The sequence below is a fragment of the Zonotrichia albicollis genome, chromosome 3, assembly GCF_047830755.1.
Source record: "Zonotrichia albicollis isolate bZonAlb1 chromosome 3, bZonAlb1.hap1, whole genome shotgun sequence".
NCBI classification, from domain to species: domain Eukaryota; kingdom Metazoa; phylum Chordata; class Aves; order Passeriformes; family Passerellidae; genus Zonotrichia; species Zonotrichia albicollis.
The window spans coordinates 27,195,446-27,219,855 of record NC_133821.1 but is presented as its reverse complement, the minus strand read 5'-3'; the positions used below and the strand labels follow the sequence as shown (position 1 = coordinate 27,219,855).

General features: G+C 39.3%; 1 protein-coding gene across 3 annotated transcripts in view; it reads left to right on the top strand.

The window, feature by feature from the left end:
- PCSK2 (proprotein convertase subtilisin/kexin type 2) overlaps window positions 1-24,410 on the top strand; it is a 109,564-nt gene that overhangs the window by 37,407 nt on the left and 47,747 nt on the right. For all 3 annotated transcript variants that reach the window (XM_026798493.2, XM_074537020.1, XM_005496050.4), the window contains 3 exons: window positions 18,147-18,260; window positions 19,708-19,816; window positions 21,858-21,895. In XM_026798493.2, coding sequence (XP_026654294.1) covers window positions 18,147-18,260; window positions 19,708-19,816; window positions 21,858-21,895 — 261 coding nt within the window. The remainder of the gene's footprint in view (window positions 1-18,146; window positions 18,261-19,707; window positions 19,817-21,857; window positions 21,896-24,410) is intronic.

The following is a 24,410-nucleotide window of genomic DNA, read 5'->3' as shown; positions in this document are numbered from 1 at the left end:
TGTTCCTGTTCTTGCTTCTGCCTGGCTCATTCCAGCTTTTCCCAGGTATTTCTTTATCCTGGGTAAAAGCAGCAGCAAATGGAGAAAACTTCTCCAGCCTTAATAGAGATTAGAGCCAACTTCATGCTCAGGAGACTTTAACCTAAATGCCACTTTTTCATTTACTATTTTCATTCTTTGCTGTCCAGTGAACAACTTGCTTTTTGCATAAAATACGCACAAATTGACTGAATGTGTTTTACTTCATATATCTGAAATATACATGTGCAATGTTTCCCAGAAGGTAAAATCCAGCAGCACCTTGCCTTTGTATTTTCAGGTGAAAAGCAGCAGATATTTGGGGAACTGTGTGTCTTTTTGCTACTTTAGACCTGCATTAGACTGTACTACTGACCCCAGACTTGTAATGCTTGGCTGGGGAGGAGATGGTTTGTTAGATAGATGTATCAGTGATTTCTCAGCAATTAGAGTTATGTAGGTGTTAGAGGTTTTTATAATATTTGCTTATGGAACTTGGAGGTCTCCTGGATCTCAGCAAGGAATCTGTTATTTAGCTTCCTGCCATCTTCCTGCCTGAGCTGCCAGAGGAGCATCATCAGGACTGGGAGTCTTCTTAAGTCTGATCCCACACTGCAGCGCTGCCTCCAGGCTCAGGTTCTGTCCTTTGTGAGTGCATTACACTCTGATGGAGATGGAAATGAAATGATAAATAGTTTTTGTCCCCTTTGCGAAGTTATTAGAAACCTCTTTTAATGTATTTTTCTTGATTAAAACAGCAGCTGCCTGCCCACACTGACTAGGGGAGCTAATGATTTTGATGAAAGACATGATGAATAATTTGCTCGAGATTTGTATGGGGTTTTTTTGCCAACTCCTGAGTTAAACTGAGAGGAAACATATGGGGGAGAATAGGAGAGAACTTTTTTCAGTTCTGCCTTTATTTTTTTTCTTGTGAAGGTTGACAACAGATAAGGTGTCTTTTTCCTTTTCAGCCCTATTTTATATAAAGAGCTCAGATAAGATTTCTGAGCAATAAAGTAGCTTTCAAGGACTGTGTTTTCATGAGATCTCAACGAAAAAAACAAACATAATAACCGTATTCTTCCTTCATTCTTGGCCAAGCCGTGACCTCAGTTACACATTCATGTAAGGTATGAGCTTGCGCTCTCAGCCTCTCTAAATGTTGCCTGCTGTGGGAATTAATATAAAGGAAAAAAAAATTGCCCTGGACAGTTTTCATCACCTGTTAGGACCTGTGAAGTTTGAGTTCAACTGGATGGAGGCTTTGAACAGTTTTTCCCTAGAGGGATGGTGTTAAAAACAAGAGACAGTCGTTTCTCCAGTTTGCAGCAGTGAAAATATCTGAAGTAATTTCACAGAAATGAATAGAGTGGACCCTTGGACAAGAGAAGATGGAACCTGGGTCTTTGCACTTCTGGAGAACTGAATCTTTTCCAGGAAGCTAATACCAAATGTACACTGTTGTTCCAATGTAGAGGTTCACCTGATTATTTTTTGCTGTGGTGTTCCTGAGATTAAGAGTTTAAGTATTCATGCCTCTTCAATCATGACTGTTTGTTCCTGACACCATTCTCTGTTCTTGTTGTTGTTGTTGTTGCAGGGGCAGCTGGTGTTGGGATAGGGAATATGATTGCATTTTAACAAGTTCTTTCTAAGCTAGGACATTATCCAGATCTCATTTGCAATTTGGTCCATGGTGAAATGGAGTGAGATGAAACAGGAGAGACTAACAATAATAACTGGGTTGACCTTCCCTGAAACAAAAGTGAGGATGATGAGGGACCATACCCAGAAAAGAGAAATGAAATTTTCAGACCTTTTCATGAACCCCAGAGGTTTTTTCTGGTCTTTTGTTCAGGTTTCCCTGTTTTGCAGGGAACTCTGTGTCTTTTTGCTACCTTAGACACTCCTATTACCCTCAATCTCATAAAATGATATTTTGAACCAAGACTTCAGCAGTTTCATCCCTTATATAATTCTGCTGTATTGTTGGCATCACTTTTTTTTTTCTAATTTTTCTTTGGTGATGGTCATTTATAGGTACAGCTCACCTTGCCCTGAAAGAAAAGGCCCAGAAGAAAAGACATCATCTCTGATGTCATTGCATTGGTGACAACTTGCCACGTCTATGATTCTGCCATTTAGCACTGGATGTTTTACACTTCTTCAGGCCCAAGACACGTAGGACTTTCCATCCTGGTGCCAGTCTAGGCATCTCTTAAAGTTGCCATGAAGTGAATCCTTCTGCTGTAGTAGGTTATTTTCCTAAATCTCCTTTTTGTTGCTCTGGGAAGATACATCTTGAGTGCTTGCCATAACACAAATTAATTCTGGCTTTTTGGAAACATGAAGAGCCCCTAAATGCGTGTGCAGCAGGCACTGTTAGTATTAATCAGAGATTCATCACTTCTCATATGAAAGAAGTACAATTTCATGAGGGAAGCTTTTCTGTTAAATTTTTATTCTGTGGAAACCATAACATGAATTTGGTCTCAAAGTCTGAACTGAGTAATTTCCATAGAATTTGCATGCCCATTTTTGATTGTCTGCAGTGAGAATCCTGAGCAAATTATTTTCTTCTATGATCTGCTAAACATTTGTCTCATTGGAAATAAACTAGGAAGAGAAAGAAGTATACAATGAAGACAGCAGTTTATGGGAGTCTGTGGAAATCTTTGGTGATAGACTAAATCCTAAATATGTTTTTGCTTTTCTCAGTCCTTTGAGGTATGGGCTGCTTTCAATGAGCGTGAATAGAGGAGTCGCCATTAATATTAATGCAAGTTATGTATGTGCGCTGGGAGCAAAATATACCCTAAAATCTAATTATTTTATGCTAGTAATTGAACTGAAAAGATACTTCCTCATTCCTGGCAAAAAAAAAGCAACAATCATTCATAGAATTTTCAGCAGGAAGAAAATTTTATCACTTCAGTAAACCAGCCTCTGCTCTGACCCAGTGGGAACTAGGAAAAATTCTGGTACCAAAATCCCTGCTGTTGCACATGCAACTGCAGTTAATAATGAGTTTTGTGTTCTTCAGGAACCATTTTTCATTGCTCTAGGCAGTGAATAAATAGAGGGGCTTGTGACAACTTCAGACCACTTGGATGACCTGATCCCTTGAAATCAAGGCAGAAACCCCTTTCTCTCTAAGATTTTTGAAAAAAAAAATTTAATTCTGCAGATGTGCTTTAGAGAGAGGCTTGGCCAGCAGTCTGTGGGACAGGCTGCTGGAAAACATGGGCAAGGATGTAAAAAGCCTCTCTGCTGAAGTGGGTTTTGAGAAAACCCATTAAGAATGTTCAGACCACATTTCTGTGTCTTAGTATCAAAGAGTGGTTTGGGTTAGAAGGGACCTTAAAGACTATCTAGTTTCAACCCCCTGCTGGGCAGTAACACCTTCCAGAAGACTAGGTTGCTCAAAACCCCATCCAGCCTGGCCTTGAACACTTCCAGGGACGGAGATGCCTTGTGCTGCCTGTCTCTGTGTTGTCACTGAGGAGAATTTCCTCTGTGATGAACTCAGCATATTAATGCTTGTCTCAGTTTCACGGGTTTTTTCTTTCCCTGTGGGCTCTGTTATGCTTGGGCCAGCTGCGTGTGTCCTCACCACTTCACTGTGTTGGCTCTCCTGCCTACAGTTTCATATGGGATGTGATCCCTTTGCCAAGTCATTCATCATCTGGTGTCTCTCTTGTCAAGAAAAGAGCTGTAGGCTTTTGCTGGGGGCATATGGGTTCAATATGCTGCTCAGGCTGAGCACTGGACAGCTCAGGAGTTCAGGTGCAGAATGGTACTGTTGTGCCAATTGATGCCAATCCTCATCCCGGATTCTGGGATGAGGTGGGGAAAGTGCACTGATGTAGATATCCCTGGGCACCAGCAAGCCCTGCAACTGCACTCTGCAGGCTCTAAGGCTGTGATGCCTTATGAAGGCTGACCTAGAACACAGACTAGATGGAGCTAAAGAATAAAGTAGGTATTTATTAAAGGCCTCAGTGGATACATTTTGGGCAGCACAAGAGCCTGACCAGGGCTACACCCAAGATGAACCTAAAAATGGTCACAAAATGGATGACTGGTCACGAGGTCTCACACTTTTATAAGTTTTGGTCCATTAGCATATTGGAACTAATTGTCTAATTGCAGCTTTAGTCCATGGAGTCCCATCCTTGTTTTTCTCTCTTCAGTCCATGTTCTTTATGCTCTTGGACCTGAAATCCGGATCAGTTGTCCTTGGTTCCCAGTTAGAGAAGGAATTGTTTTATCTACCTGCTCTGTGAAGAGAGCTTACCATCCCCTAATACGAAGCCCAGACCCATACACTAAAGCAGTACAGAATCTGAACAATATAAAAGCTTAATCTGAGGTATCAGCTGGAACTGAAAAAGAACATTTGACAGTTAAAAGATAGGATTCTGATGTACATGTCTTGACAAGGATCAAGTACAATCCTCTGAAAGTATCAAAACAAAAACTAGTTTGGATAAAGGCCAGAACAGTAGGACTCTGGCTGTTTCTTTCCTTTTTGTAAGCCAATCCCTTACTTGTCATTTCCCCCCACCTTTCCTCTTATTACAGAAAGTGTTCTCTAGAAATGATTCTGTTTTGATGTGTGGCAGATGGCCTGTCCCTGGCAGGTATACTCTACTAACCCAGTGCTGTACAGTAGTGATACATAAACCTCTGCTGATTTTATTAATGTGGTTGGTGATGGGGATCCATAAACCTCTGAATCTAGGCACTGAAATAGTGCAATTGCAGCCTGCACAGCTCAATCATCAGTAGCTTCCTACTTGGCTGGGAAAGTCAGGGATGGGAGCAAGTTCCCATGTCTTTTCTGTCATGTGTATTATGGTAATTAAGTAGCTGTGAGCAACTGCTCTGCTTTGGTTGCCTGAGCAGATGTGTGAATGTCAGCAGCAGCATAATTGCCATTTTCCCCCTGTCAAAAGACTGACTGGCTTCTGCTTTGTATCTGGCTTCTAGTTATGAAATTTCCTCAGAGAAGACATTGTGCAGCCCATGTACTATCCACTAGACAGCTCTTTAGGAAAATCAGTGGTTTGCAGTTTTTTATCTTTTTTCTGCTGCAATAGCAGCAGACCTCTGAAGATGTTACGGATGGTCAAGAAAGGCTCACTAATATATCACTACCACTCATGTGAACATTGAAGTTTAACTATTACAGGTTTTAAATACTAGAATAAGCTGAGACTTCTTTGGCAATTGTTGCTGTATCACTCCAGGCAGGCAGCTTTGTAAAAAATAGCCTTTGTTCTTTATTAAAGCTAAATGGATCTTCTGCAGTTGTCATTACCACCTGGTTGGAAAGTGTTGACAGCAGTGGGCTGTAATCCCTCCTAGCAACCTGTCAGCATGGTACAGTGAGGACCCAAATCAGGGCAGGGACCCCAGGAGCTGCTGGAGGAGGGGTGTGTGGTGTCCTGTCTGTGCAGAGGTGCTCCCTTTCATGGTAGCCAAAACAGCTCTTCTCAGCTTTAAGCTGCATTATTTGATCGCAGAGCAGGAGAAGCAGGGAAAAGAAAAATTGTAGTGAGCAGTGACAGTGCAGAAGAGATTACGAAAGAGAATAATTATATTCTGCAGGGTACTCTGAGTGTTGTAGTCAGGAAAACACAATCAGAAGGCACTTGGTGTGCTTTTTGAAACCAGTTTTGAGAAAGCCTGGATTCTGCATGGTGGAGCCAACTTTTACTTCACTGACACCTCCTGTCTCCAGGTTTGAGGACTGACAGCTAGTTTTAAATAATTATTTTAATTCAGACTTTCTTAATTTAGATCAGATTGATTTTCAGCTGAGTTCATGCACTGCATGTAGGACAGCATCACTGACGCTAGTCTGCCTGCCCTCTCTCCCAGGGCTGTGATCCTATTTTAAGTCTGGAAGCTGCTCTTCAGCTGAGATCCTGGTAACAATTTTCCTACCTCTGGATCCAGTGGGGACAAGCTGCTCAGAAGGAGCAGATGAAGCTGAAGTAAACCTTTATTCTAAGCTCCAGGCACAAGGGAAGTCCCATACAGGTCCTGCTATGGTAACCATGACTGAATGCTGTCATTTGATTTAGGGATCAACTATTCAAAAGTGTCTGGGTTTTTGACTCAGAAGTGGTTTAGAAATGGAGTACAGATGAAGAGCAAAACAAGTAAAATAAAGGACAGGGCAACAGGCAGCTCTTCAATGAGACATTAGGGAGGATTTGCTGTAACATAGAAACAAGGGTAATGTGTGCCAGTAGTTGTGTGAGAGGAAATGCATATTATAATTTTCCAAGCCGATGGTCCAAGGTGAGTGATGAACTGTTTAGATTAAATTTGAGTGGGAAGGAAGCTCCCATTTGGAGAATGAAGTGAAAGTATGATGAGTTATAGGTAAGGTCAGAAGCTGGCTTTTAATTGGAGAATCACTTTGGTGCCCAAGGGGTGTTTTTTCAGCATATGCTGCAGACTTAGTTTTAAGACTCCATCCTGCTAAGTATACTGCTAGGCTTGACATAGCTAATAGGAAGAGTAAGCCTAGGTTGAGATCTGCTAAAGAAAATGGAAGGGGCAGTGGTAGTTTCCCTAAACTACCTCCATGGGTATATTGCAAAGCCTTTCTAATCCGTCCATATGGAATATATTGAAACAAAGTCTATAAAGCAAATTTGCATCTTTACAAAGGAAATACATGAAGTTAGAGGTGAAGCTGCTTCAGTTCGTGCTTTGTGACTCCAAATGTGTCTGGGCATTAGCACAAATATTCACACATTTACAAGAAGTCTCTTCTGTGTTAGGGTGAGTCAAGGGGACATTTCTACAAAAAGAATAACTTCACCTTTTAGTTGAGTTTTCCCATAAAAACCAAATTCAGCTGATTTTTCTCCAAGTGGTATTTTCTCACAGTCCTACATATCTGAAGACTTACTTTGTGAAATAAATTAACTTAAAATCAGCAGTTAGAGAAATCTTTAGCCTGTGAGCACTCCTGTTTTCTTGAGATGTATCAGATATTCATTGCTTGTGTGGAAGTAGCTACTGTACTAAGGGAATCTCTAAAAAGGTGGTTATATAAAGATGGATTGTGTAGTATATATCTTCCTATAGGACCAGTGAGTTGTGGAGTAGGAGGGAAGTCCATTGCTAGATGACTACCCTGGGGTATAAGAAATGGTCCAAAGTTACAAGTGATGACAGAGTGAATAATTAAATTAGAAGATTCAGCATCATATGAGCATCTCTCTTCTTTGCGCAGACACAGCCAAAAGGTTTGCAATCTCAAATGTGATCTGGGCCTGATTTCCATTTAAACTAAAACCCTTCTTATACTGCAGAGAGGGTGCAAATATAACTTAGACCTACTCTGGTTATCACCTCAAAGATTGGTGGTCCTCTTTGTAATAAGTAAAAATCACTCTAAAAAAGACTTTTGCTGTTGAGGAAGAAGAAGAAGGCAAGTTTGGTTTTTTCCAATCATAATGTTTTAGGAAAGTCATATCTGCAGTACTTGGCAAAGGAATATAAGATAAAGTTTCTGCAAGTTGCAGTTCTCCTAATTTTGCAGCTAGGTAGGATCTGCAGTTGATAATGACCTAAATACAAAAGGCCCAATTTTATTTTCTGCAACCAGGCATGCTGTTTATACCCACATAAGGGGTGATTACTCTGATTGATTTGGAAAGGCTGATCATTTCTTTGACCCATATAACTGGTGGGACAGCAAAGTGCAAAATTTACCCATAAGCTGCCGATGAAGTGTCCCTGTGGTTTGCAGTCTCTGCATATCTACTGGAAAGACAAATGTATAGTTATAGCCCAACTCCAGGGAATTTCTTTGTTACAGAGATCTTTGATTTTGTAACTGAAGTGACTATCATGGCTATCTTGCAAGAAGATGAGGAAGAAAATATAATTTACTTTGTCTTTTTTTGGTATTATGTAGAATAAGAAGAAGTTTTACATTCCTCTGGAAACTTCTTAAGATTTCAGAAATGCTCTCATGCTGACTTGTCTAAGAAGTGGGAAAAAAATTTGAAACAGATTGCTGAGAATAGCCAGCACCTGTGATAGTGTAGATCCTGATATGTTTCTCCTGTCCAACTGAAGAGTTGGACAGTTTGCTTGTTCTTGAGGCAGTGCACAGAATATCAAGATATGCAGGGCTTTTTCCACTGTCTCAGTGTTTCCACTTAATAAATTGTACCCCAGGCAAAAAAAAAAAACTGGCAAAGAGGGCATGATGCTATGAAAATTTGTTTTACCAAATTGGCATTTTCTATTGTAGACCATCCATACTCAGCATTGATTTTACATTGCAGCTTGACCAGCTCACTTGCATTTCAAAGTAGAAGCTGGAGGAGCTATTGATTGCTTAGCTGAACAGGTTGACTATGATCTGCAGTCTCCTTTTATGCATTGATTCCTTGTCTCTTTACTCTCCGTATCCTGAATGTCTCTGAACTGTGAGAGGGCTGCTAAATGGACAAAAATATTGATTTCCTTTCCTCTTCTTTTATTTTCAAAAGCTCCTTATTTACCAAGAGCAGAACTAATATCAGGAAAACAAAAGATAAAAAAAGGCAGAAGGATGGAAGTTTTTGTGTATTTTTTAAAAAACATATGAACTTGGTTGAAACTGGAGTCCTGTAAGTTGTGTTTTCATCAAGAAATTTATTTGCCTGTATGAAACCTTTGAACTCAGGCTGTTCAGCTTCATATTTTACTATTGTCTGATCGATAATGCACTTTTGGGGTGGTTTCCTAAACGGCTGTACCTCTAATATTAGGATTATCCATGATTTTTGCAGAGAAGTTAATAAGCAGTCCCAGCTATGCCAGGTTTTATTGCAGAATGAATCAGTAGGTCTTTTGTTAGAGTTTTTTGTACAGTGTTTTGTTCCTATTTTGTTCACCCACAAGTGTGACACATTGTAATACCAAGTTTAGAGGGACAGAGGAAAAATTCAGGGAACATAAGCTGGAGTCAAATAAAAATTAGGAGACATGCCAAGAGGGATCACTGGAGGGACAGCATTAGTGTCCACACATTTACATATCTGCTGATGATCTATGTAAGCTTAAAACATGTTTGGGATGGCAAATGGGGCTTGTTATGGAAAGGGTAAAACTAGAACTAGTCCAGAACATCCAAGTGTGATGATAAAAATACCCAGGAGGTCCTTGATATCTAGTAACATTGTTTCAACTAGTAACAAAAAAGTAAAAGCAAGGTAGAAGGATGCCTAAAAATAATGAAAAAGAGCTATTTTACAGGGAGTGTTACTTCTGTAAATCAAAGCAATTCTCATGTTGTCTGTGCTCATCATTGTGAAAATAACCGTTTAAAAATAAAGAGTGATACAAGTATTTTATGGAAGGAAATGCACTTTTCCTTTAATGAAATATTTGAAATTAAGGAAAAAAAAGGTTCATATGTGTGGTGGTGTTCACAGGGGTCCCAGGATGAGGGAAGAGACGAGAATCTGACTCCATGTTTCAGAAGGCTGAATTATTATTTTATGATATATATTATATTAAAACTATACTAAAAGACTAGAAGAAAGGATTTTATCAGAAGAAAAGAAAAGGAAAAGAATGATAATAAAAGACTTTTAGAGAGTCTGATACAGATGGACTGTGATTGGCCATTAATTAAAAACAACCACATGAGACCAATCAAAGATGCACTTGTTGCATTCCACAGCAGCAGATAATTATTGTTTACATTTTGTTCCTGAGGCCTCTCAGCTTCTCAGGAGAAAAATTCCTAATGAAAGGATTTTTCATAAAATGTGTCTGTTACACATGTGTCCTTTGCTTAGATGTGGTAGGGAAAGTTCCGTTGATAAACTTCCAAATTTCTAAGGATTTTTCTCTAACACAGGATTTATGCTGTAGTAGCTGCTACATCTTTGCTATAGGGTAAGTTCCTGTACAAAACACTTGCCAGGATGCAGCTGGGGAGAAACTTGGAGAAATTGTTATGAATAATCCTCCAGAAACATCTACATTTAGCAACAGTGTCTTGTTGCTAGGTATGGAGAGATCTGTGAGAGCCTTTGAAGTCATTAGTTTGCTTGAGAGGAGCAGTTCTCATTTTATTAGTAAGGATTGGATGGTCAGTGACACTCACAAGCCCTCTGATATCCCTGCTTGTGCTGTCTGGGCCATGAAACAGGCTCAAAAACTTTGAAAACTGAGCAGATAGATCTAACTCTGTCACAACAAATGGCATCAATTTTCTGCATTGCTGTGTGTGATGGGTTGACCCTGGTCACATGCCAAGTGTGTGCCAAAGCCTCTCACTCCTCTCCAGAGCTGGAAAGGAGAGAGAAAATATAACATAGGAAGGTTCATGTATTGAGATATGGATTGGGAGAGATCATTCATCAAACATCATGGGCAATACAGGCTGTAGGTAGAGATATGAATTGAATTTATTACACTAACCAAATCAGAGCAGGATTATGAACCCTTAAGAACACCTTCCCCTCACCCCTCCCTCCTTCCCAGCTCTACCTTCTACTCCAGCAGTGTAAACAGACAGGGAATGGGGTTATGGTCAGTTTCATTGACCATAACCCCATTCCTTTGAATCACCTGTGGTTTCTTTGGTTGCTCAGGGGGGAATTGTTTCTCCATGCCACTTTAGGGGCCTTCCCACAGGAGACAGTTCTCCACAAACTTCCAGCCTGAGTCCATCTCATAAGCAGCTGCTGAAAACTGCTGCAGTGTGAGTCCATCCCATGGGCAGCAGTCCTCCCAAATCACTGCAGAGTGGGGTCACTCTTGCATGGTGTGCAGTCCCTCAAGGACAGGCTGCTCTAGCGTGGTCTCCTCTCTCCATGGGCCTCTCACTGGGTCACAGCCTCTTCTCAGGCACCCCCAGCTCCTCCACGGGTTGCAGATGGATCTCTGCAGCCCCATGGATCTCCATGGGCTGCAGGGCACAGCTGCCTCACCATGGTCTGAACCACAGGCTGCAGAGGAATCCCCCCAGCTCTGGTGCCTGGGGTAACTCCTGCCCTACCACTGACCTTGGTGTTTGCAGAGTTTTTCCTCCCATATGTTCTCACCCCACTCTTCTCTGGCAATTGCAACTGCACAGTAACTTTTTTTTCTTTCTTCTTAATTGTGTTATCACAGAGGCATTACCACAGTTTCTGATTGTCCTAGGCTTGCCAGTGGCAATCTGTCTTTGGCACTGCCAGGGCTTGTCTCTGCCAGGCATGGTGGAAGCTTCTAGCAGCTTCTCACAGAAGCCAGCCCTGCAGCTGCACTGCTGCTAAAACCTTGCCCTTCAAACCCAGTACACTGTCTGAATAGTGTTTAGCAGTCTCTTCATCCCTGGTTATCATTTCATTTGTAGAAATGAGCTGTCCCCATCACCATTTGAAAGTAATTCAGTTTTGCTTTGTTCATCTGACTTGCTGCAGTTCAAGTAGATCTTTTCTTTTTGCTAGTGAGGAGCTTCAGTGTTACTACTTTTATTTTGTAGTGGAGAGTCACACAAAAATGGATTACTTAGCAGCTTTAACAGAAATGTAGAATGCGAGATGGGTGATCCTCTCTGACATTGTATTTCTCTAATATATACACCTCTCATGATACAGATGAAATGGATAGTAAAATTAAACATATTTGTCTAAGAATTTAGAAATCAGAGGTGAAAATATGCGCTCAGTAACTTAGTATTGGCTTTAGCCGCAAAGGGATGTCATTTATGAATAACACCCCTAAGAGCTTGTGAATGCTGCTGAATGGACATGCTGTCCCATTCTCTTAGCTTTCTAAAGGGTTTGTCACTGAAATTGTGGGAAAAACAAAAACTGTCTAACAACATTTTAAATGTTAGAGAGTCAAGGTGTTATTTTATTATTTGGCCAAGATGTATCACAGAAATCATCCATGCATAGCCTGATTCTGCAGAGAGAATCATTCCATGATATATGACAAATACTAGATTTTTCAGATTTTTTTATACAGTCAAAACTCATAGAAACAAATTGGGTCAGTGTTCATTGGTCTAAAGTTGTGTAGTTCTTAGTACTTGGTGTCCTATTTTATCTATATTTCTTTGCTTCTGATGTTAAGTACGTCTTCATTATTTGATTTTCATACCAGTCTTTTCTGGAGGAGATGTCTCCAACTCTGCCAGAGGTAGAGTCTGGGGTAGATGTTCATATATGGCCACTGGTGGCTCTTTATCTTTTGGGCTATTCCCAGTCTGTTGAGATGTTAAATTCATCAGACCTTATCTAGAGGCACAATGCCCTGGAAAGAAACTTAAAATTATTTTTCCCCAGGGAAAGGCAAACAAAATCTCTTGACTAAAGTTATACAAAAATTTTTAAACTGGTATGTTTTCCAATAGGTTGGATGTGCTGATCACTGTCTCAATTGAACTTTTCTGCTTCTCTCTTTTGTTGCCACCATGTTTCTTTGGATATGAGAAATTAATGCTGCCAACAGTCAGTACAGCGTTCCACTATCTGAAGGTGGTTTGTTTGGTGGTGCCTTTGTGCATCTGGACACACTGTCCCAAACCACCTTCAAGGGATGTTGATCTTTAGTACAGTTTATAGGGCCTGACTCCAGCCACCAGCCTGACTTCTTGAAAAAATACAGGCTATTGGTTTCTGTACTTCACCTTCAGGAACAGACCTGTATTAACCCTGAGGCTTTAGAGAAAAAAGAACCATTGCTTCCTTTGATTCATCAACTCACTGCTATGTGCTTGTTGGTTTTTAAATCCCCCAACATGCCTATTTGATGTCATCAGTTGGGACCACCTTCTTCCTCTGGAATTTGATTCAAATTCTCCTGTTTTGAAGTTCTTGGTGTTGGAGGTTCAAGCTGTAGGTACTGTTCCACTTTTGTACACCCACTGGTATGAATGATTTAGCAAATCTGTCATTTATGCTCAATATAACAGAGTCATTTAACTGCAGGATCTCATTAGTGCAATTTACCCTGTTCCTTTAAAATGAGGAGCTGATTGTCTTGGCATTCATGGGAGCAAAGAGCATAGTACAGTGGTGCAGTTCCTTGCCCTTCCAGAGCAGTACTGAAGTCAATTGATTATTTTGTGAATTGGTTTTGCATGCATATCCTGCTGGTTTATCATCATCCAAGTGACTGTATGCACCATGCAGAAGTATAATGAAAATCAATACTAGAAACCTTTTTTCCCTTGTAAATAAAGCCATCCATGGGCTACCTTTGATACATGACCTTCATTCTGGTTACAACACAGCTAATAAATTTTTCATAATTTAATTTTATGCTAATAAAGTAGATGCTCAGGTTCTGATCTGTACTTAAACTTGTATCCCAATGAAAAAGGAAGAAATTACTTAGGAATGAAATAAACAAAAGGCTGTTATTGTGGATAAATAAGCCTAATTTTGAGATGGTAAAATTCATGCTATTTTTGTAAGAAAATCTTTTTGTTTGACTAGGTTCTAATAAATGTCATACTTCACAGGCTTGAATCATTTAGTGACTGTTATCAAAAGCCTGAGTCCTATAAATGCTGCTTTATCTGCTTCAGTTAGAGAAATAAGGATTTAAAAGCTGGTTTGAGGTTGCATTGTGCGTGGGAATGAGGGCTGGGTTCCAAGTCTGAATGTCACACAAGCCGATGGGATTGTGCATGTTACAAGATGAGAATATTTTCCAGTACTTTTCTACTGTTACACATGTAGACATGTTCTTTTGTGCATGTGTTTATGAAACCTTGATATGGTACTTAATGCCTTTGTATTACTGGGGACGCCTACTCTTCTTTCAGAAGTAGAATCAGATGCAGTCCCTCTCCTGATCTAGACTACATATGAAAGCAGAAATTTCCTTCTTGGGAAAAAAAAAGTGCGTTTTTCTAACACAGGTACCCAGTTAGCAAGAAGACAAAGATTTTACTGAGTCAGCTGTGTGCAGCCCTAAATGGGCAGGTTTCCACACAGATCACTGGATTTGCATGATCATTTTCCAAATTTGTTCTTTAGGGATCTTTTTTTCTGTAATATATGGGTGTTACCTGTTCTTGGGCTCATGCCGCCTCTCTGCGCCCTATTGGCATTCCCGAGGGCTCTGGTCCCCAGCCCGGAGGGGGTGGGGATGAAACCATGGGGCAGATGAGAGACAAGCCTGCTGCGTTTGCAGTGCAGAGGGAGAGGGCACGGATGGAGGAGACCATAGGTGGTTGGCTGTGGGGAACAAACATCTCCAGACCCCAGATGGGATTGCTGGACAAGGTTTCTATTTCCCTGCTGCTGGCACGCCTCAGTGGTTTTGGGAAAAGGAAGCGTGTCCCCACCCGTGCTGCCATTGTACTGGCTGCAGAGTGCAGGCCTGTGGGAATGCAGGGCCTGCCTCATGGGTTTGGCCTGGGCCGTTGGGCTCAGGAAGTTTTTGGGCCAGGGCCAGCATTTGGCCTCTTGGTGTTACTGGGGGTTGAGGTTTCTCCTACCGGTCCTGGTCCCCCTTTGTGGGCCAGTTTTGTGAGGAAAAAGGCTAATTCTTACCTTGTGCTGGTTAAGATCATGCTGCAAGGCAGCTGACTAAGGCAATTTGTAGCTCATGGGAAAAGCTACCAAGACCTTTTCCAAAAATTTCAACTCTTTTTTTTTTTGTTCCACAAAAATGCCTGATCTTTTCCAGTTTTAATTGTATTGCTTACTGTTATTTGCAAATATGAGGAAACCCCCTTTGTTTTTGTGGTGAAAAGGAGGTTCCAGAATTTCTGAGAGTGTTCTGTCTGTGGATGGTGGCATCCTGTTGCCCCTTCTCCAAGTGAAACATTTAGAAAACAGCCTGCAGAGTGGTTTCAGTTCAGTGAAAATTATGCCTCTTTGAGGGGTGTATTTCCCTTGTCTCAGAAAATTATAATGTTATACAAAAAATACACCATGTTGTATTGTGAAGATGGAACAAATCAGACAAAAAAGATGATACTGAAGAGGGAAAACAGCCTGTGCTATTTCTGCAAATTGCTCTCTTCTCTTCCTCTCCATTGTCTTAAAAGACAAGCCAGGGCTCCCCAGCATTGCTTTTTAATTGGTAGGAATCCTTTTGTACTTAATCCTAATTCAGTGCCTTAATGCAGGCAGGTCCTGCAGAGCCAGCAAGCTTACATGGGAGCACAAACGACTGAAATCTTTTTCTCTGGCATCCCTCTGCATGAGGCTTGTCTTCTGTTCCTAATTATGTTCTCTGGTGACAGCTTGGGGTTTTCAGTGGCAAGCAGAGAGGCAGGGGAGAGGCTGGGAGCTGGGAGGCAGAGCGACACATGTTGCTCTGTCTCCATAGCATCACTGAGCTTTGTCTTAGAGCTGTCAAACACTGTGCTTATAGCTTTCTTTACTGTGTCCAGTGACCTGGTGCCATGAAGTACACCTTGTATGGGTCCTGCTTAGTCACTGTCCTCTTACCAGGTTATTTCATATTAGATTTTTTCTTTACTTTCAATCCATTCCACTTTTAATGAACCTGCACAAGTATTGGGAGCACACATATAAGTGAAAGAACTGATTCAGTATATTACCACTTGATGCTGTGATAAATAGGTATGATTCATGCTGATAAAAATTGAAACAGTAATCAATATTGATACAGTAATTAATATTTGGGAATAATAAAATAGTTAAAAGTTGTAATGCCAGAGAAGAGAGGGAGAGGAGGGGCTCCACCCCCCACCTTCCCAGCAGATGTTCGTGAGGACCACAGGAAAGAAGCCGAAGGTGCAGTTGCTAAAAATTAGCAAAAAACATGGTTGGGTCCCAGAAAATGCTAATTATAAGGTATTTATTGCCTTGATCTGTATATGTAGTGATACGTTAGTCTTGGCTTACATTGTACTGGCTTGGTGCGCATGTGTAACCCAAAGGTGAATTAAAGGACACAGATGAAGACTGTGAAATGAAGATCAGATGACCCCCAAAGACTGGTGCGACCACCAAACCGAGTGGTGGCATATGTGTGGTAAAGGTGGTAATGAGGGCGGAGATAGAGATATGACGAACTGAAAATGGGAGGAGATGGTATTTACACATGGCATAAAAGGGGGGAATCTTTACTTGGCAAGCTTGTACGTGATGTGGCAAGGGTCCCAGAACCCTGCTCCCCATACCCCGCGGTTATCTTTTGCTTATGCACTAATATTGGAACCAAATTATCCCTTATTTTAATCAAATTGTATTGTATCCAATTTTATATTTTTTATTTTAACTATTCAATTAAAATTGCTACTACTGTTAATATTGTTTGGGTTTTTTTATGATGGGATAATTGGTCAAACATAACAATGCCTTTAGTTAAGGAGGTAAAATTCATACAAGTATATTGGTAGAAACCTTTGACACTGCCTTTTCACTAGGGCCATGCTGTGCCCTATCCTACTCTCTGTGAATTAGTATTAGGTTTCCGGGGTTATAGTGAAACAATAGAGATGTGAGGAAAATAGCTTTTAGCCCCCATCAGTTAGATCCCAGTTTCACCTCTGTCACAGACACCTCACTGAGCACTGTCTCTTATGCTCATGCTTTAATTAACTGAGACAGAAAGATGCCTCCAAGAATGATTCAACTGTCCTAAGATCTGATTGAACCTTTGGATGAATTTCTCCTGTGTTGATTTTGACTGACACTATATATATAAGGTTGCTATGACACAGTAGGGTAACTCGTATGTATGTATTTTTAATCTGAAATGCCAAAGTCTCACTTGTAAAAGTTGTTCTCTGAGTTATTAGATTTGTTAGGGGGTCTTACTACCTTCTTGTATTTAATGATTTTAATGTTTTTAATAATTTTTCATTTTAATTCCTCTTAGATCAGATTTTTTCTTTTTCTCTCTCTCTCTTTTTTTCTTTTTTTTTTTTTCTCATTTTTTTTTCAATTAAATGTTAGTACTCTTCATGCTGTCTTGTTGCCAGGTGTTAGGCTAAAGAGTGCAAAATAAGTATGCCAAAGTTGACAGCACCTTTTGCAAGGTCTGTGAATATGTTACTGATATTATAACTCCAGTTACAGCCACTGAGTGGTCTCCTTTAGGAAGGCTCTTTTACTTGGGTACAAATAAGATGGTTATGGTCTGACATTTGAAGTTCCTGCCTCCAAAGATATTTGCATGTTTAACTTTTCTTATTTTCAACAGTGCTTCCTTAAATGTCTTGTGGATTTGTGGTGCATGAAGAAAAGGACTTCTGAAAATCTGTGATGACTTGTGTTTTATAACCTGTGTTTTCATATCCTATACTTCAGCCAGTGTGGTCAGTTTAGTGGCTTTTTTGCCATATAGTTTTCCTTACCAGTATATTTATTTATCACTTGTTTAGTGCAAGGATAATCCTTGAAAGTAGATCATTTTACAAGACATTTTTGAGAGCCTCAGAAGTATGATGAAAGCTCACAAGACCAGATTTTTTTCTTCCAGAAAATTTCTTTGGCAGTGTCCAGTCCTGCTATAAAAAGGCGAGTCAGGGGGATTCTTTTTGATAGATTTATTGGATGAAAATAAAATGACAAGGCTGCCAGCACATGTACAGCCTCTATAGGAGTCCTTCACCTCCTGTATAATGTTGTGGCATAAATAATCAGATTGTTCCTCCCTATCAACCAGGAAAGGTTATCTAATGATCTTATAATGCCCTGGAGAAAAATCTGGAAAAGTAGAAGTGTGGTTGAGACCTGCTTCCTCACTCTGACATATGTCTACAGCTTGGAGCTGTGACATAATTGGAATTTGTTAAATAATTTTAGCTTCTATTTTGGTGACAATGGAAAATACAACTGTGACAAGAGGACTCATGATAATAATGATGCCTGGAGAGGGGCTCACTCTTATGCTGATTGGTTGGTGTCTAAAACATGTTCAAGCTGAGTTTTTCTCCAGATAGGTCACTCTGGGGGAATCTCTTCCCCTCACAGCTGTTGCAGTAGTCCTGGAGCTTTCTACCTCTTTGTAAATTCTGACTGGAATCAGTCCCTGGTTTAGAAGTTGCAAATGAATGACACAAATAGTGTGTTTTCATAACCCTTATCACTCATGAAAACAAGTCAAAAATAAGCTTTTTACATGTGTCAAGAATGCTGAGGTAAAGATGTAAAAATTAACCCTTCCAGGTGAGGAAAGCTGTGCAACAGGAGGGATTCATCCGAAGGAAGCGAGGATATAGAGACATCAATGACATTGACATCAACATGAATGATCCTTTATTTACAAAGCAGTGGTACCTGGTAAGTTCTGAGAGAAAATCACAGTAATCATAATGAAATAATCACAGTAATCATAACTAAATCATTCAAGTCGTTCTATGCAGTTGCATTGTTTTCCAACAGTTCTTTCCAAACGCAGGACTTGGGAATGGATCCAAGGCTCTGTTGTGTTGGTTTTAATTGTACCCCTTTTATATTGGGAAGATCCAGCACATTTCAAGAGATAAATTTCTTTTCAGTCAATGGAAAGATCCTTAGAAGGCTTGAAAGAGAACTGTATTGATGTCCTGTGGGCATTGCTGGTGTGCTGATGTGATCCCTAGAACTGCATATGAATGATGTCTTTGAGCTGTTGCTAGGTAAAATATTGTTATGGAATTATAACAAAAAATTAAAATGTATTTGCTAGCAAAAGTTAAAGCTTTTCTTTTCTTATGTAAATTTGAATATAATTTGGCAAAAAAAGAAGAGCTGAAAATGGGTGAATTTTGGCTTAAGCTAATGTCAAAGGAAATTTGTATTTTGCTTAATTGTTTCAATTTTTTTTGTGTCAGTTTTTTTAGAGTGAGAAGTCTTTAGTCATGAAAGAAAAGTTCTATTTTTACTTGGAATTGAAATGATTTTTTAATTTAAAAAGTTGATAAAGTAATTCTGGTCAGTTTTATTGTTGCAACATATTTATGATTAAATACTCAGTAAATACAGTACTGCCTTGTTAACTTAAGAAGTGTATTTTTGCTTAAGAGTAATGTTTCTTCCTCTTAATCCATTTCTTATGTTTCATTAATCCACCCAATATGGCTGCAGGTTTTTTTTTCTTCCTGAGGCAAAAGTTTTCAAATGAATTGGAGGCACATTAGCATGGATGGGATTTTATCCTTGATGAGTTGATAAACTGAAGTGAGGATTAAATCACTTATCATCTGGTAGTTAATCAAAATGTTGCAGTGATAAAAATAACAAAAATTTAGGACGCTATACAGTAGATCCCTGCTTTCAAGAAAAAGTATGTCCTGCTCATAAAAAATCCTCTGTAAAATCAGTTGTTCTAACTTTTTTCTTAGATTGATCCACTGGCTGACATGTTAAATGGAAAACTCGTTTTTTGGGGTCCAAAAGATTCTGTGTTTAACCAAATCTTATAAATCACAAAAAATTGAATTTTGCCAGTGTTGGATTTTGTCAGGTATTTTTTGTTGTTGGGGATTTTTTTGTATGTTTTTTGTTTGGTTTGGGGTTTTTGTTTTGCTTTGTTGTTGTTGTTTTTGTTTGCTTGGTTTTTTTTTTTACAGCTGCATTATTGCAGTAGATATGATTATGGACAGATGCATACTCCAAAAACATACGGAATATGTTTTCTGTACCAAAGATGCACATGCAAAGGCATAAAGGAAGAACCAGTGACTGTGGAAATATGTCAGTCAAGTAAAAAAAGCTTTTTTTTTTTTTTTTTTCACTGATGTATTAGATTAACACTGGTCAAGCAGATGGGACTCCTGGACTTGACCTTAATGTAGCTGAAGCATGGGAGCTGGGATACACAGGGAAGGGAGTAACCATAGGAATTATGGATGATGGTAAGTGAAGACTGAGTACTAATTTAATCCTTTAGGTAGACTTTTTTCATTTAATTGAAGTTAAAAAAAAAGATTAAAAAGTAATAATCAATTACTTGTAGTGGTGAGACTTCCAGCCTCTGTAAATACTTTGAGATCTTCAGGGAAAATATGATACAAAGATAGGGGTACTGAGGAATGGATATCCAAGCATTAGAAATAGTTTGCAGTTATCATTCAGATATCTTCCAGGTCACGCTGTCATGACTATTAAACCTAAGGAGAAACTCCCCTTGATTTCTGTAGGCACTGACTGGAGGAAGAAATTGCTGTACAAAAAATACGAAAGAAAATGTTTTTGGATTACATTATTTTCAGTCATCGTTGATAGCAGAAATAACTAAACACTTTCATACTGAATATCAGTGAAGATCTGCATATTAGATATATTGCTAGTTTCAGACTAAGTTCAGGAAAGATGAAGATAAAAGGTACAGTTGAAGTTACAGCTCTTCTACTTATGGGTTCTTGCTGAAGTAAAGGAATTCCATGCAGTCTTTCAACACTCTTTGGAATAAACTTTGAATGTTTTCCTTTAATGGGGCTGAATAAAATTAAAAATAAATAAAATGTCAGTATCAACATATGTTTTCTAGAGTCAGCTGAGATCTGTCCTTACTTATTTCTGTTCCTCACTTGCTTACTCCTGTGGCAAGGTTTTTGTGGAAGTAAGAAAGTAGACTCAGACATCTGGATATTAGGAAGAAATTCTTTGCTATGAGGGTGGTGAGATACTGTAACAGGATGCCAGGGAGGTTGTAGGGGTGTTCAAGGCCAGGCTAGATTAAGTCTTGAGCAACTTGATTTATGTATTGGTAAAAGATCAATCTCATCCAAGAGATGACCTCTTGTGTCATGATTTCACTGATCTCACAGAGGCGGGACCTGGCTTTCAGATTAGCAAGGCATGACTGTCATGGGAATGATGGCAAACTATCTGAACTTTGCGTCAATAAAACTGATGGTCCATCAGATACAGCTTTCACAGAAGGGAGCAATTTACCTTATAATTTGTTTCTAGGAACTCTAAAAAAGATGGCCTGGATAACAGGATTCTTCATAGAGATTTTTATTGTCCATCTGCTTTTTGGATCAGTAACAAGGGTCTCTTAAGGCTAATCTAATGCTAAGGACCTTACAGAATGAGAAGTAATCCTTCCATCAGAAAAACTGTGATGATGTGGCATTCTCCTTGCAAATGAAATAGATCATGTAATGGGGATGTGATTAGAAAAACAGTATTGAGTGGTGCTGATGAAAAGGTAGCATGAGATTGGTGGCTTTTGCTTTATATGTTTTAACTGGCTATGTAATAGGTCATCGTATCCCAGCTGAGTGTAGATCTGCCACCTTTGTTACACCATCCACTGGGATTTTTACATTTGCCATGTATAGAAGGATGCCATGCAATAGAATGAGTATTCTATTATTCTATTGCCATTCTATCATTCTATTGCAATAGAATGAGTATTACACACTTAGAATCTTTAGCACGCTACCAAAATGTGGAGCCTATACACAGATATTTGCTAAAATTATTTAATCCAATATTTATCCTTTCATGCATATAATCTGAAATGTTTGCCTTAGTGATCACCCCAAGTCTACTCTAGGTAATTTTCTACTTAATTTACATTGGTTAAAAATACTCATTTTTCTATCCTGTACTGATCCAGTGCTTACTAATCTTGTTAGTTTGGTATGTCTTGAGATGACAAAACTCATACAAAGATAAATTGTGATTTAAACCTTATAAATAAATGAGATCTAGTCTACAAAACAGTAAAGTTTGTCATTCAGCTCACTTTTTCAAATGGCATCTGGATTTTGACATAAATTATTGAAAAGTCCATTTAAAAACTGGAATCTCACTTCAATCAGTTGCATTATTCACCATGATTATTTTCCTGTGGTTGTAAAGGAATCTTATTCTGTGATCATTAGAAAATCTGTTTTTAATCTCTTAACCTTTGGTTTCTGTTCTGTCATTGTCTTGTTGCAGGAATTGATTATCTGCATCCAGATCTTGCATCAAACTACGTAAGTTCATGCTCATGTTTTCTGTAAGATGTGGATTTTCTTATTACTATAGTCTCTGCTACAAAATTTTAAATAGGGAGTAGAATAGCAGTACAGCTGGACTCCTGATCTTAGTGATCATACATTTCCCATTGAAAGAAGCAGACCAAAAATGGGGCTACCTATGCAAGGAGTGGAAATGTGACAAGGCTCTTTGTGGAGAAATGACGGTCTTGTGTCACATTAAATAAGCTGCAACTTGCAATATTGGATTTAGGACAGAAATGAGTAACCTGTGAATTAGAGTTCTCTAAGTCCTGCTATTAAGATGCAGAATGCCCCTATCACTTGGAGAGCCATGGAGTTGTGGGCTGTGGCAAGGCATGTATTAGCCTTTGAAACCTCCAGGAGCAGTTTCATTCCTTTATACCAGGTGTTTTGATCCAGTGCTTCAGAGCATGTGCAGGGCAGATTGTGTATATTCTCAGCACATGCTATGCAAATTGATTGTTCTTCAAATCTACCTCAGGATTCAGACCTTTGGTGTTCCTGCATTTCTTAACTCTTTGTCTCCCTCCAACACTCCATTGGCACTAGCACTCCTATCTTCAGGTCCCTTCCTGAGGGAAGGCCAGGCTGCTTCAGCTGCACAATGTGGTTTAGTTTGCAATTTCAATTAAGTGAAAAGAGGAACAAGGTGAGATGGAAATTTTGGAAAAAAACGTCAGCCACTTGGATAGAACAGCTCCAAAATGAGGAAGACAGTTATTTTTACATATGGGCAGTTTGGAACATAGTAACACACAGAGGATGAAAATCTATTTGTGTTGCAAGTAGCAAAGCACATTTGGTAGATAATAAGTGGATATAGAATACTTTGGAGAAGGCATTTGGGAAACAGCTGACCACAGAATGCAGATTAGCCAGTTTCACTCCTTGTGAACTGGCTTTAATACCAGCTAATTAAATCCTGTGCTCTGACTGCAAAATTCTCTTCCAAGAGAAGTAATTCAGTAGGATGTTCCCATAAATTGACAGAAATAAATAATTTCTTTAAAAGCAGGCTTTTTTTTTTCAGAAATTGTGCTCTGTGTGTGTTCTAGTATGTGATGTGGGCAAAGCACATGCTCTACATTCACTTTTCAGCAGCAAGTGTAGACAAAGTATGCGGGGATATTCTGTTTCTAAAAATCATGTTTCAAATACACAAGCAAAAAGTCTACACAATATACCTGATACAAGAGTTCTGTTGTAAACAGTGAAATTAGGATCATGCCCACAAACAAAAACTAGATTCTGCTGTAATACAGTGCTTTCTCTTTAAATTCCAAAATATTTTGTGTTAAATGATAAATATAGTCCAAAATATTTTGTGTTTAATTATAAATATTTGTCAGGTTTAGCAGAAATATATTGGTTTTAGAGTGGCAATAGTGAATATTGTGGAAATTAGTGGAAAATGACACAGAGAAGGGCAGTGCGCAGACATGATGGTGGAAATCCTGAAGTAATGGAGCTGGAGAGAAATCTGAGTGTTGAGATTACTGGGATGAAAATTGTAAAGAAAAGCTGTCTGGACATGGGGGTCATCATACCTTTAATGGCAGTCATGGAAGACTTGTGAGAAAACTGACTTGAAACAAGGATCTGAAAAGATTTGTGCAGGAGTGACTTTGTCCAAGTGAGGACACTGCTGATCAAACCTGCCATCATCTCCCTTCCCCAACCACAGCAGAGCAAGTGCAGGGCTTGGTTTGCCTGTACTTTGCCTCTTCCTGCAAGGCTGCACTGTCCTCCTTGAGTCCCAGGAGTTCCTGCTCTGGCAGCCTCTGCTGTCTCTCAGAGGCCATGGGGGTCTTTTTCCCAGTAGGTAGTAATTTGGGCATGAACTAAAGATGAGGACTTAAATTCCACTGAAGAAAATATCAGTTTAGATGTAAAAATGCAATGAAATGAGTCTCTTAAGCTGACATAGCAATTATAGACATCTTTGTAAAACTCCTCTATCACATTCTTGGTGTTTCACTATATCTGCACTTTGGGGCAGCTTTCTCTGAATTACTGTTGTTTATTTTTAGCAAATAAAAAGCTTTTCAGTTGTATTAAAGCCTGCTGCATACCCTGGCAGTGTCTGTATATCTTGCTTGGAAAATTGGGAGCAATTAGACAGTCTCTCAAAGGTAGTAGGTTTGGCAGTTGAGCATTTTCAAGTGTAAAACCTTGTCCTTGGATCCTCATTTTAATTTGGCTTTTATGATTTTGACTTTCTGGTTTTTTTTGCTTGAATAGTTTAATGGAGCTTAGCACTTAGATGAAATGCAGGGTCAGGGAAGAAAAAGATCTTTCTGAGGAAGAAAACTTTGTACTTTCTCTTAAGATGTTGAACTTCTACCTAGCACTTGGAGTGCACTTTCATCCATATTTTCTTTGTAGTTTTTTTAAGATTTACTGCTTAAATCATCCATTTCTGGTTTTAATGCTCTTTATATACATGGAAAGACATGTGCCTGCTCATTGTGTGGGTGGACTGCTCTCC